We start from the raw sequence: 15410 nt of genomic DNA on the forward strand, positions 1-15410 counted from the left end.
CTTTTCTGCTCTAACATAAAAAACATTCACAATAAATTCAAAGTATTCTTTAACACTTGGATGAATGAATGACTTTTTTGACAGTTCAATAGTGAGAGTAAAATACAAGGAGATTTTGGAGAGTGACAGTTATTTACAGATGAAATTGAAACAACGTCCCTCTTACAGGGGGAAGGTAAGATACCCCTAATGGTATTATAAGAGTTAAAGGAATATTACCTAGAATAGAGAGTAATGTCTTTATGAAATAAAAAAGTTACAAAAGATGGATTGATAACTTACTAGTTAAGGTTATGCCTTTCTGTTTTAGAGGACCAGATTCAATATCCAGTCCAGTCTTGAGAAAATGATCATTCCAACCAGCTGTAACAATATCTCCAAACAGAAAATCCAACAGATGCCTTCTTTTGGACACCATGGTTATGTGAACTAATAGGTGTACACAAAAATATTCTGAGACACACACTGAAATACATACATATACATACATACACACAGATATGTTAGAGAGTCAGGAACTGTTGAGGACTTGCTTGCCCTGTCTTGGCTGAGTTTTGCCATCAACTCTGCTTCCATCCCTACTTACCAACTTTTGCGCAGAATTCTGTCTGTGGCAGAATGAGGCAGAAATGAAGACTTTTTGCCCAATGGGAAGTTTGCAGCACTTGAAACCATCTTCATAACGAGGTTCTTTGGTGTTCATCAACTTCTTTGAGGTAGACTGGGTATTGCCTGTGTTTAACCTGTCTTGTGGTCAAAAAATCTTTAAAATAAGAAAAAATCTTTAAATATCATATTGTGTGGATCGTTGGGACATTTGAAGACATTATCTAATGATTTTACTGTATATATCTATAGAATCATATCTATCTGTTTAATGTACAACATATATACTTGTGTTAAAAATAGACTTATAATTGACATGACCATGATTTGATCAACTAACAATTAGCTTGTATCAATTATCCTAAACAACCTGAAATCCCAGTTTTAAGGTATTAGAAATAAACCCCATATTGTACTTGAGTAGAGTGGATATAATACCTCATCTTACAGTAGAAATTATATATATAAAATCTTTGAAGAATAATCTTAAATTTGCGTTCTATGCCAAGGTAGATAGAGTGGACATAGCAGGATGGAACAGCCACAGTTACATGATCTTTTTTAAAATTAATTTATTTATATTACAACTCCATTCTTATGCCATTACTTGTATCCTCCCATTCTTCCCTCCCTCGCACTTTCACCCTATTTCCTCACCTATGATTGAGGGGGATCACCTCCTCCTCTTTATGTTCATAGGCTATCAAGTCTCATCTTAGTAGCCTGCTTATTCTTTCTTTGAGTGCCAACAGGGCTCCCTACCAAGAGGAGGTTGGAAAATATGGGGCACCACAGTTCATGTCACAGTTAGTCCCTGCTCTCCACCCAAGTATGGAGAATGTCCTGTCCTTTGGCTAGATCCAATTAGGAGTTCAAAGTTTTCTACTTTAATGTCCACAGGGAGAGTAATAGTTTGAACAGACTCACCCATAGGTACCTGATCTACCTGTTACAAGGTTCTTCTTGTAGGTTTCTAAGATCCTCTGGATCCTTCTATTTCCCAATCTCCTATATTTTTCTCACCAAGAGTCCCAGTGTGATGTGCTCACATCTATCCCAATCTCCTGGTAAGTGAAGACTTTCATGGGACATGCCTTTTGGGCTATTGCCCAATTATAAGTGAGTATATACCATATAATTCTTTCTATTTCTGGGTTAACTATTCATTATAATCTTTTCAAGTTCCATCCATTTATCCAAAAGTTTCAGAATTTCCTTGTCTTTAATAGCTTAGTGTACCATTGTGTAAATGTACCATAGTTTCTTTATCCATTCTTCAACCGAGGGATATTTAGGCTGTGTCCAGGTTCTGGCTATTATGAATAAGGCTGCTATGAAGATGGTTGAGCATATGTCTCTGTTGTGTGGTGAAGCATTTTCTGAGGATATTCCAAGGAGAGCTATAGCTAGGCCTTGAGGAAGCACGATTTCCACCTTTCCAAAGAAACACCAGATCTATTTTTCAAAGTGGTTGTACAACTTTGCATTGCCAGCAGCAATGAAAGAGTGTTCCTCTTTCTCCACATCCTTGCCAGCATGTGGTGTCACTTGAATTTTTTATCTTAGCCATTCTGATGGGTGTAATATGGATTCTCACAGTCATTTTGACTTGCATTTTTCTGATGACTAAAGACATTGAGCATTTCTTTAAATGTTTGTCAGCCATTTGATATTTCTTTGCTGAGAATTATCTGCTTAGTTCTGAGCCCCTTTTCTTTTTTATTTCATTACACGTGTAAAAAAAACTACATACAGCAGGGAGAACCATGTGCCAATCATGAGAATAATGAGTTCTATACATGTTACATTCATAGTGAATTGACCATCTGCATTCATCTCCTTTGAAGGAAGTGTTTTTCCTGTCTTGTTGGGTCTAGATTTCCGAATGAGATTCAATATCTATCTTATCTCAACTCTAATAGCTTAAATTCTTTATCTTGATCTAAAACGATCTTGTCCCCTTACCAGCTAAACTTGGTTATAGTACTATACTATCTTGTCTTCAATGCCCCTCAGAGAGTTGAGAAGAAATAAAACTTAAATTCCTGATTGAATCAGCAGTGTGGGTTAGAAGTTTCCAAAATGTACAACGAAGAAATCAATTGAAAGGAATGCTGAAACTAACATTGAGACATGTGGCAGAAGACAGCTTGAGAAACAGTAGAAGGAAAGCAGGCCTTGGAGGGAACACTAGCTCCACAGGATGACAAACAGAGCCATGTAATATGTGCTAACGGGGCTTGGATGAGACTGCAACATCACCCAAGGGCCATGTATGAACTGTACTTATGCCTGATAATAGCTGAAGGTATTGAGATATGGGTGAGAGGTGAAACCAGTATTTAGAAAAATACAGAAAAAATACCACAGTTATTTCACAAATTGACCGAATACAAACTCACAAATGACATAGAATCAAAAGGAGGATTTTGGCCCGGCTCAAGATGGCGGCGCCCAGCAAGCACTGTATCTGATCAACTGCACGGAGACCAGGGACTTGAATGAAGCCACAGACTGTTAAATCCAGAGAGCTTCAGGTGAGTTGGGTCCCGCACAGTGCAGACCACCGGCGGGCCTGGCCCCGAGTCAAGTACCAGTCCACGGAGGCCCTGAATCCACTCTCCGGTCGATCAGACGGAACCCACCTGCGGGCTGCAGCTGGTAGATAAAGCCGGAATTCAGAGTGCGGGTCGGATCGGTACAGGAGCCCCTGGCTGGGGGAAGTTACAGGGAATCAGGGGAAGGTCCCCTTGGTCCCATACATCTGCCACACGCAAATCTGCCGAGGACCCCACGCAGCGTGGAAACACAGGCAACGGGGTACACCTAGTTTGGAGAGAGCAGCGCCCGGCCGGCAGCGCAAAACTGCCTGCGTTGGAACAGAGTGCGAGATACGGAGCTGCTTGAGCCCATTTTACTCAGAGAGAGAGGCGCCCATCCAGAGGCGCCATACCCTGCCCACTTTGGAACAGGGCGCGGGAGTCTGAGCGGCTCGGACCACAACCCGTGGTGCCAAAGCAGGCACTCTTTGGAACAGTGTGTGGGAAACAGAGCTGGTGGGATCCGCCTAGATCAGAGAGAGCGGTGCCCAGCCAGAGGCCCCATACCCTGCCCACTTTGGAACAGGGCGTGGGAGTCAGAGCGGCTCGGATCAGCCTGACTCAGAGAGAGTGACCACAACCTGTGGCGCCAAAGCAGGCACTCTTTGGAACAGTGTGTGGGAAACAGAGCTGGTGGGATCCGCCTAGATCAGAGAGAGCGGTGCCCAGCCAGAGGCCCCATACCCTGCCCACTTTGGAACAGGGCGCGAGAGTCTGAGGGGCCTGGATCAGCCTGACTCAGAGAGAGTGACCTCAACCTGTGGCGCCAAAGCAGGCACTCTTTGGAACAGTGTGTGGGAAACAGAGCTGGTGGGATCCGCTTAGATCACAGAGAGCGGTAACCAGCCTGAGGCCCCATACCCTGCCCACTTTGGAACAGGGCGGGGGAGTCAGAGCGGCTCGGATCAGCCTGACTCAGAGAGAGTGACCACAACCTGTGGCGCCAAAGCAGGCACTCTTTGGAACAGTGTGTGGGAAACAGAGTTGGTGGGATCCGCCTAGATCAGAGAGAGCGGTGCCCAGCCTGAGGCCCCATACCCTGCCCACTTTGGAACAGGGCGCAAGATTCTGAGGGGCTTGGATCAGCCTAACTCAGAGAGAGTGCGCCCAACCTGTGGTGCCAAAGCAGGCACACTTTGGAACAGTGCGCAGGAAACAGAGCTGGTGGGATTTGACTAGCTCAGAGACAGCAGTGCCCAGTTAGGGGCGATATACCCTGCCCACTTTGGAACAGTGCACGGGAGACTGAGCTGCTTGGGTCAGCTGGTCAGAGATAGCAGCGTGTAGCCAGCGCATCCATACTGGGCCCATATTGGAACAGAGCACAGGGCCTGAGCCTGCAGATCCCAGCTGTCAGAACCTAGTGTGGACACTACACACAGCATAGACAGGATCTCCCACCCCCTCGGGAAAGGCTGGACAGCTCAGAGGTGTGTATATGCTGGTTTAAAAGGCACATTTAGCTCAGTGGATCTGAGCGAGGCAAGGTCTGAGATACAGGTCTGTGTGTAGTGCAGGCAACTGAGAACAGCTTGCCCATTCAGAGCTTGCCAGCCTCGATCTGACACCCCACAGCAGCAGGCCTGATTCACAACACTAACGTGAAAGGAACCAGTCAGACGCCTACTTCTGCTGACCCATCCCAGAGAATAAGGTATAGAACAAAGTCTCCAGGAGTGGAAACTAGGTCACCTGCCTGTGTCAGGAGGAAAACTACCTGCTCCCTACAAGCAAGAGCACGCAACCAATAATCATTCACCAACTATCCACTCTCAACCAGTGAAAGTCACCAGAAGCTACCTTCCAACATCAGAGACACCAAAATGACAAGAGGACAATGAAAGAATGCAAACAAAACCCAAAACAGTTTGGAATCTCCAGATCCCAACAATCCCAATGAAAGCAACCCAAAGAACCCAAAAATAATAGAAATACAAGAAAATGACCTCAAGTCCTTAGTAAGGAAGATAATTTTGGAAGAAAGGAAGGAAATCTGTAAACAACTGCAGGAGGAGGCATCCAAGCAGGTGGAGGACATAAAAGAGTCATACAGAAAGGTACTGGAAGAATTTCAGGAAAATACAAACAGACAGATGAAGGAAATAAAGATAACACTTCAAGATCTGAGGACAGAAACGGAATCTATGATAAAGGAACACACAGAAGAAAAATGTGAACGAGAGACCATAGAGAAGAAAGCAGCCAACAAAGAGATGGCCTTCTCAAACAGAATCCAGGAAACAGAGGAACGAATCTCGAGACTTGAAGATACAATTGTAGAACTCGAATCAGCCATCAAAGAAAATGCTAAATCAGAAAAGTTCCTAACACAGAACATCCAAGAAATCAAGGACGCCATAAAAAGAAGAAACCTGAGAATAATAGGCATTGAGGACAGAGAAGATGCCCGACTCCATGGCCCAGAAAATATCTTCAACCAAATTATAGAAGAAAATTTTCCCAATCTGAAGAAGGAGATGCATATGAACATACAAGAGGCCTATAGAACACCAAATAGAATAGATCAGAACAGAAAATCTTCCCGCCACATAATAATCAAAACACAAAACATACAGACTAAAGAAAAAATTTTAAAAGCTGTAAGGGAAAAAGACAGAGTAACATACAATGGCAAACCTATCAGAATTACACCCGAATTCTCAGCTGAGACCATGAAAGCCAGAAGGGCGTGGACAGAGGTCCTGCAAACCCTAAGAGACCACAGATGCCGGGCTAGACTACTGTACCCAGCAAAACTTTCAATAACGGTTGATGGAGAAAACAAAATATTCCATGACAGGAACAAATTCAACCAATACCTATCCACAAATCCAGCATTACAGAAGCTACTAGAAGGAAAACTCCACCACATAGGAATGAGTTACAACCAAAACTACACAGGAAAGAGATAACTACACCATCGCAAAATCACAACCTCACAAACTTTCAACTTGAACAAACATCAAAATGAAAGGACTTAGCAATCTCTGGTCATTAATATCGCTGAACATCAATGGTCTCAATTCTCCAATAAAGAGACATAGACTAACAGAATGGGTGCATAAACAAAACCCAACATTCTTCTGCATCCAAGAAACACATCTCACCCACAAGGACAGACATTACCTCAGGGTAAAAGGGTGGGAAAAATATTTCAAGCTAATGGTCACAGGAAGCAAGCAGGTGTACCCATCCTAATATCCAACAAAATAGACTTTCAACCAAAATTAATCAAAAGAGACGAGGAAGGACACTTCATACTCATCAAGGGTAAAATCAACCAAGATGACATCACAATTCTGAACATCTATGCTCCAAATACAAGGGCACCCACATTTGTTAAAAAAAACTATTAACAAAGCTTAAACCACTCATTGATTCCAACACATTGATAGTGGGAGACTTCAACACTCCACTCTCACTGAAGGATAAGTCTTGGAAACAGAAACTAAGCCGAGAAATAACATCACTAACCAACACCATGAATCAAATGGATCTAACAGATGTGTACAGAACTTTTCACCCAAACACAAAAGACTATACTTTCTTCTCAGCACCACATGGAACCTTCTCCAAAATCGATCACATTGTAGGCCACAAAGAAAGCCTCAACAGATACAAGAATATTGAAATAATACCTTGTATCTTATCAGATCACCATGGTCTAAGGCTGGATTTCAACAACAACAGAAATAACAAAAAGCCTACTCACACATGGGAACTAAACAACTTTCTACTTAATGACACGTGGGTAGAACAAGAAATAAAGGAAGAAATAAAAGACTTCCTGAAATTCAATGAAAAGGATGGAACAACATACCCAAATTTATGGGACACATTGAAAGCAGTGCTAAGAGGAAAATTCATAGTGCTAAGTGCCTTTAAAAAGAAAATGGAATCATCCCACATAAACAACCTAACAACACATCTGGAAGCACTAGAAAAGAAAGAAGCAGAATCATCCAAGAGGAGTAGATGTCTGGAAATAATCAAACTCAGGGCTGAAATCAATAAATTAGAAACAAAAAGAACAATTCAAAGAATCAACAAAACCAGGAGCTGGTTTTTTGAGAAAATCAACAAAATAGACAAACCGTTAGCCAAACTAATTAAAAGGCAGAGGGACAGTATCCAAATCAACAAAATCAGAAATGAAAAGGGAGACATAACAACAGACACTGAAGAAATACAAAGAATCATAAGATCCTACTTTAAAGGCATATATGCCACAAAATTTGAAAATCTAAGGGAAATGGACATTTTTCTTGACAGATTCCACTTGCCAAAATCTGAATCAAGAGCAGATAAACAGCTTAAATAGGCCTATTTCTCCTATAGAAATAGAAGCAATCATTGATAGCCTCCCAACCAAAAAAAGCCCAGGGCCAGATGGATTCAGTGCAGAAATCTATCAGACCTTCAAAGAGGAGCTAATACCAATACTCTTCAAGCTACTCCAAAAGATAGAATTGGATGGAACATCACCAAATTCTTTCTATGAGGCCACAGTCACGTTGATACCTAAACCTCACAAAGACCCAACAAAAAAGGAGAACTTCAGACCAATTTCTCTAATGAACATAGACGCAAAGATACTCAATAAAATACTCGCAAAACGAATACAAGACCATATCAAAGATATCATTCATCATGACCAGGTAGGCTTCATTCCAGGAATGCAGGGATGGTTTAATATATGGAAATCCATCAATGTAATCCACCATATAAAAAAACTAAAGAAAAAAAACCACATGATCATCTCCTTAGATGCAGAAAAAGCATTTGACAAAATCCAACACCCATTCATGATTAAAGTATTGGAGAGATCGGGGATACAAGGTACATTCCTAAACATAATAAAGGCGATATACAGCAAGCCAATAGCCAGAATCAAATTAAATGGAGAGATACTCAAGGAAATTCCTCTAAAATCAGGGACCAGACAAGGCTGCCCACTTTCTCCATATCTCTTCAATATAGTCCTTGAAGTCCTAGCCAGAGCAATAAGACAACACAAGGAGATCAAGGGCATCCAAATGGGAAAGGAAGAAGTCAAACTATCCCTATTTGCAGATGATATGATAGTGTACATAAGTGACCCCCAAAATTCCACCAGAGAACTCCTTCAGTTGATAAGCACGTTCAGCAAACTGGCTGGGTACAAAATTAACTCAAAAAAATCAGTAGCCTTCCTATATACAAATGACAATCATACAGAGGAAGAAATTAGGAAATCTACACCCTTCACATTAGCCACAAGCAAGTTAAAATATCTAGGAGTAACTCTAACCAAACAAGTGAAAGACTTGTTTGAAAAAAACTTTAAGTCCCTAAAGAAAGAGATTGAAGATGACTTGAGAAGATGGAGGGATCTCCCCTGTTCGTGGATCGGGAGAATCAACATAGTAAAAATGGCCATTTTACCAAAAGCAATTTACAGATTCAATGCAATCCCTATCAAAATACCTACACAATTTTTTAAAGACATTGAAAGGTCAATTCTCAACTTTATATGGAAAAACAAAAACCCAGAATAGCTAAAACAATCTTATACAATAAAAGATCCTCAGGAGGAATCTCCATACCTGATCTCAGGCTGTACTATAGAGCAATAGTACTTAAAACAGCATGGTACTGGCACAGCAATAGGCTGGTTGATCAATGGAATCGAATTGAAGACCCAGATATGAATCCACACACATATAGTCACCTGATTTTCGACAAAGAAGCCACATCTATTCAATGGAAAAAGGATAGCATCTTCAACAAATGGTGCTGGTCTAACTGGATTTCTACATGTAGAAAAATGCAATTGGACCCATACTTGTCACCATGCACAAAACTCAAGTCCAAATGGATTAAAGACCTCAATATAAAACCAGAGACACTAAATCAGTTAGAAGAAAAGGTGGGGAAGAGCCTGGAACACATCAGCACAGGAGACAACTTCCTGAACAGAACACCAACAGCCCAGGCCTTAAGGTCAACAATTAATAAATGGGACTTCATGAGGCTGAGAAGCTTCTGTAAGGCTGGAGACACTGTCAAAAGAACAAAGCGACAGCCTACAAACTGGGAAAAGATCTTCACCAACCCTGCATCTGACAAAGGTCTAATATCCAAACTTTATAAAGAACTCAAGAAATTAAATGCCACCAAACCAAATAACCCAATCGAGAAATGGTCCTCAGAATTAAACAGAGAATTCTCAACAGAGGAATATCAAATGGCTGAGACACACTTAAAGAAATGCTCAACATCTCTAGTCATCAGAGAAATGCAAATCAAAACAACTCTGAGATTCCATCTTACACCCATCAGAATGGCTAAAATCAAACATTCAAGTGACATCACATGCTGGCGAGGATGTGGAGAGAGAGGAACACTCCTTCATTGCTGGTGGGAATGCAAACTAGTACAGCCACTTTGGAAATCTATCTGGTGCTATCTCAGAAAAATGGGAATAGGGCTTCCTCAAGACCCAGCTATTCCACTCCTAGGAGTATACCCAGAAGATGCTCCAGCACACAACAAGAAAATTTGCTCAACCATGTTCATAGCAGCCTTATTCATAATCGCCAGAACATGGAAACAGCCTAAGTGCCCCTCAGTAGAAGAATGGATAAAGAAACTGTGGTACATATACACGATGGAATATTACTCAGCTATTAAAAACAAGGATCTTCCAAAATTTGTGGACAAATGGATTGAACTAGAAATGATCATAATGAGTGAGCTAACCCAGAAGCAGAAAGAGTCAAATGGTATATACTCACTTATTACCGGACACTAGCCCAAGGGACAGGTCCCATGAAAGTCTGCACCTACCAGGAAACGGGGATAGAGGTGAGGACATCCTATTGAGACTCTAGATGAGGAAAATATAGAGGATAGGCAAGTAGGGGGACCCAGAGGGTCCTAGAAACCTACAAGAAGAACATTATGATGGCTAGATCTGAGCCCAGGGATTCTGCTTGATCTAAGGCACCAACCATGGACAAAACGGGCAGTCATCATCAAACCCCTACCCAGATCTAGCCAAGGGACAGAACATTCTCCACAGCTAAGTGGAGACTGGGGACTGACTTTCACAGGATCTCTGGTGCCCCATATTTGGCCATGTCCCTTTGTGGGGGAGGCCCAATGGCACTCGGAAGAAGGATAGAGGACTACCAAGAAAAGACTTGATACCCTAGCACCATATTCAGGGGGAGGAGGTCCCCCACAGCCACAGTCATAGGGAAGGGGGATTGGGGTGAAAGTGGGAGGGAGGGAGGAATGGGAGGATGCATGGGATGGGATAGAAAATGAGATGTAATAGGAATTATTTTTAATTTTCAATAAAAATGTGTAAAAAAAACGGAGGATTTTGAACTGAAGATTGAAATCAGTAGTAAGATTAATACTAGATATGGATGACACAGAGACCTGACATATGTAAATGACTGTTCCAAAAGGTACCCCACTAAATTGTAAGACTTTTAAAATAAATAGTAATTACACACTAGAACTGGATACCATGCTCCACATCACATAATGGAAATTTCACTTGCCAGCTTAAAAGATGGTTTTGTTTCTCTCTTCCTAAAATGGCCTTCTCTGCTCACTTTCCTTCCTATCCATGTCTTAGCACACTAGGAGAGGTCATCACAGAACCACAGGTCTTGTATAATTTAAATGATGTTTCTTAACTATACAACAAGACAGAGAAATACACAAACCTTGTGTTCTCATCTCAAATTCTAAATATGCTATATCATCACACAAACCTGACAATTTCTGCACTACTCCTGCCTTTCTTGAACTCCATACATATTTCAAGAAGCTCATGAGCATGAAATCATCAGCAGATTAATAGAAAAATTACATAAGGGTTTACAGATTAAACAGTGTTGCTTCCCAGTTGTTATTTCCTTCTAAGATACTCAAGACAATACTTCTTCACAGCCATGACTGGAATGCAAAATGAGAAAAAGCAGTTTAGTAAATCAAAAATAATGTGGAAGAAATGGCTTAGCACACAGTACTGATTTTGAAAATGGAAAATCTGGGATGGAGAAAATGATTTAGAACTCAAATATTCAGCTTACATCCTCATGAACAATGATTGGTTGGGTATAGGACTGATTGGTATTTATTAGGTGTTGAAACAAGGTACACAGATCTCATGTTCTCTCTAGATCTTTTTGAACCTTAAATATCAACCTTTAATTTGTAAACCAGCACTAATTCTGTGATGAACTACATAATTTTAGATATAGCAATACCGAGTAGATTTCTATGTTTGATATGTTTATTGAATTTCAAGACAATGGAAGCAAAGGCTTTATTTGGATAATCTGTATGAGTGTGAAGTGTAGCATAGTCCCCAATATGCTTGCTTTTTTGAGCCTCAGTTGCTTTAAATGTGTACAGACTCTTTCTGAATTGGATTTTACAATACAATTCCCAATGTGTCCACATGAATTGGAGTGTTGTGAGTCCTTCCTAAACCATTTCTGCACGTCTCACTCTTGACCATCTGACACAATACACTGACATCATTTATGATTGTATTCACACAATCATTATCTTAGGGCATTCCAAGTAATAAATTTGATCAAAAGACTTTTCTCCCAGGGGCTTTAATTTTGAAGTCAGAGTGATTTCATGGAACCTGGGACTGAACTATTCATATATTTATTTACCTATCCATGCTTAAACTATGGTCTGTGGGGACATCAGTTGCACCCCAGAGAGAAAGGTGTGTTAAATTCCTCCTGGAATCAGGATCAATGTGGAAAACAAGGAAACAAGAACATACAGCTAGAGTCTCTTTGACCAGAGAAATAAAAGCAGGTCAAAAAACATAGGTGCTCATTTGATGTGTGGATGGCAGCTCAGATACCACATTGCCCAGGTTTAAGGCAAGACAAGTATGTGTGCTTGGATTTTCCATTTCTTGCTACTGAACACGCCCCTTATCCTGGCCAGTGTCATTCATCCTAGGTGCTATTGGAGAATGAAGTTGAAGGAAGATAAAGAACTGGACTTGGGGGCAAACTGTGTCTTCTTCCTTCAACCAACCTCTGAGGCAATAGGCAGAGAGCATTGGAACAAATATCTGAATGAATTGTAAGTGCTTTTAAAATCTTCCATGTAAATACCCTGACACGTATTTCGTGGGGTATTTGATGAGGATCATAGCAATACTTTGAGTCTGTTGCCCTGTTCCCACAGCCTGTATAACAAGAGTGAACTATCACTTCTTTACAGACACTGTGATTTCTTTCTACTCTTAATGCTTTTCAGGTGTCTTCTGATTTTATTTCTGTTAGGCACCTTATTCAAAGCTGTAGGCTGACTGAAAAAACATCCCTCACAGTGACCCAACATATATAGCCCTCCTAATCATAGTTTCCATTGCAACATAGCCAGTGATGTAAGACTGAAAGCAACCCCATATATTTCAACAAGTTTATCCTAAGTACATTACAGTAAATGACTGTACAGTCAGCTGTATCTCCTAGTGCATGTAGTATTTGTACTGCTTGTGTTAGTAGTGTTTGTGCTACACATAGCTCTTGAGAGCTTCCACATAGCTACAAAGACATGGTCTCCAATTCTTTGCATGTGGTCACTCTACGGTTTTGAAGCTCCTTTGAGAATGGAAGTAAGAGATCAGGTTACTGGGAACTATGTTCCTGTTGCTCCACACTTACTTGTATAGTTGTACAAAGACTAGCTTTTATATATAACCAATGCAAGTTCTTCACACCCTTGGACTGTAAAGGATATATTTGTATTCTTTGAAAAGTGAGGTTATCACTCATACTGTTTGCAGTTTACACCCCTTTTTTCTTTGCCTGAGTGGCAGTTGTGTCATGTGATAGGTGGCAACACTTGAGAACAGACAGAGAAGCTACTTACTAATTCAATTTTGCCATTATTCACTAGCCATACATCTTCTCCCTTTATGTATGAATTAGTCATTTACTGACACTTATGTCATATTTATCTCTTTAATTTCTCTTTCAGTAATTTTGCTATGTGTAGCTGAATATTTTAGGAATTAAGGATTCATACAAAGTTTCTGAACATCTCATTTCTTTCAAACACAGAACATTGGACAATTAGGTTATGAATACAGCTTAAAATTTTGATGTTTCCCAACATTGTTGTAGGATATAATGATTGAAAGCACAAGTCCTGAATCTCAATTCCTTTTTCTGTTACTGTAATCTCAGTGATAAATGTTCTCTTTATAAGTAAAGAATATTTTAATAGAGACTATTTTTATAAATAAAAACACCACAGAGATACAAATTTTACATGGAAACTAACTGTATTTAATTCTGAGTGAATCATTCAGAATGCTGTAGTAAGTTTGATGTATATTGGTCAGATGGGACTTTACATGTAAAAGACAGGAATTATTTTTTTCATAAACAAGGTTACAATATGCTATTTTTAACAATAATTAATGTGTTGCCTGTTTTTATTTAAAATTTAACATTCTCACACATTTTTGTATTCTATTTTGTAAACATAAATTATGGCATTTACAAAGATACTGGAGTTTTTTAATGTTCCTTGGTCTCAGTAGGGAGCTACAATTATGTTAGTGTTACCAGAGAGTTGGTCAAAATAATGTTTTTGAGACATTTTTTGGTAATGTCTTGGCTGTTCTGCACTCATTTCATAGAAAATGACATCTTCAATCTAACAGTAATCTGACTGCATCTGCCTTCCTGAGTGCCGCCATTACAAAGCATGTAGCACCACATCTAGCTAAGGATGTCTTCTAGTAGAAAAATTATGTTACAAGGATATGCTCAGGGTGAGTGCAAAACATGTGTGTGTAAACAGAAAGTAGGTGAATCATAATTGGGTGGTGGCTTGTGATCTTATTCTCTTTTCAGTACCTGACACAGTGTGTACATGTACATTTGAGTCAAAAATTTTTAGAGCAATGTATAAATTTTAAAAACTGTGTATTGTATTATCATATTGTGACCTATAAAATTTAGTCCACACAAACATGTGCATACATACATTTTTATCAATTATTCTGTAGGTGTAAGAATTTGTATAACAATAAGATTTAAAAAATGATTTTATTTCTCTAGTAGTCAAACTGGAAGAAAAAACACAGAAGATAGAGACCGATATGAGGTGATTTGTTAAATATATTGCCACTAATTATAAATAAATTTAAGTGCAGGAGCAAAATATAGCCCATGAGTAGGATGGCTTGAATTCAGAATTCTTCCTTCAACTGCCTCAGCTAATTCCATAAATATCATGATAAAACCCTAAGACATCTAACAATCACATATTTTGATATTGCTCAATAATTTCAAATTAAAGCTTTCTTTAGAAATTCTCTTTGGTGAAACTTATGCTTTTATCTTTACCTTCTGAGACAGTATCCAAAAACAAGACATAGAAACAGTCTCTGTGGAAGATGTCAATATCACATATTATATATGGGAGACACACTCTCAGGAGTATTTAAAGCTTTTGTAATTTCCAGCTTCTTATGTCATTATAATCTCACAACATAGGACATCAGTTTCCATCTTTGGGGGTGGGAGGAAATACTGTTCAATAAAGGATATTTCTTGTATTCGTTACAAATGATTAGCTGTATATCTCTGCCCATAATAAACACTGTATCCTTTTACAGCACAACACCAGAAAGCCAGCAATTTGCTTTTGCATTGGCTTTTTCCATGGATGAAGTCAACAGGAACCCTAGTCTTTTACCAAATATCTCTCTGTTTGACTACATTGGGTTTGGTTGTATGACACTGCCACAATTCACCAATAATATGCGTATGGTCATACACAATGTTCTACCTAATTATGACTGTAAAAGAAAGCCTCTGTGTGGAGTGTTACTTACAGGAACAAGCTGGGAAACAACAGCAACAATACAGACATTCATGAACCTGTTCGTAAGTTACAAGGTGAGAGTTTTTGGAGTGGGACTTTTGATATCATGTCTCTTGTGGTAGGATTCAGATATCCTAACAATAGTTAAAGGAGGAGAATGACCTCATGATTACATCAATCTATTTGTTCAAAGGCTTACTATTTAGAGACATGATAGGTCTTCCACCCACATGCCTTTCTCTGAAATGAAAATAAGGGAAGACATAACAGCTAATTGGTTTCTCTAGAACTCTCTGAAGAGAAATGTGTTTACAAGTTCTTACATAT

The 15410-nt window shown here is 39.8% G+C and overlaps 1 protein-coding gene across 1 annotated transcript in view; it reads left to right on the forward strand.

Annotated features, from left to right (window-relative positions):
• Positions 1-14355: 14355 nt before the first annotated feature.
• Positions 14356-15410, forward strand: part of LOC311590922 (vomeronasal type-2 receptor 116-like) — a gene marked incomplete at its 5' end in the record, with an annotated part of 47668 nt that continues 46613 nt past the window's right edge. Inside the window, 2 exons of the mRNA XM_084770215.1 lie at positions 14356-14360; positions 14875-15157. Coding sequence (XP_084626341.1) covers positions 14356-14360; positions 14875-15157 — 288 coding nt within the window. The remainder of the gene's footprint in view (positions 14361-14874; positions 15158-15410) is intronic.

This window comes from Acomys minous (genome assembly GCF_964271855.1).
Source record: "Acomys minous genome assembly, chromosome: 20".
Taxonomy (NCBI): Eukaryota; Metazoa; Chordata; class Mammalia; order Rodentia; family Muridae; genus Acomys; species Acomys minous.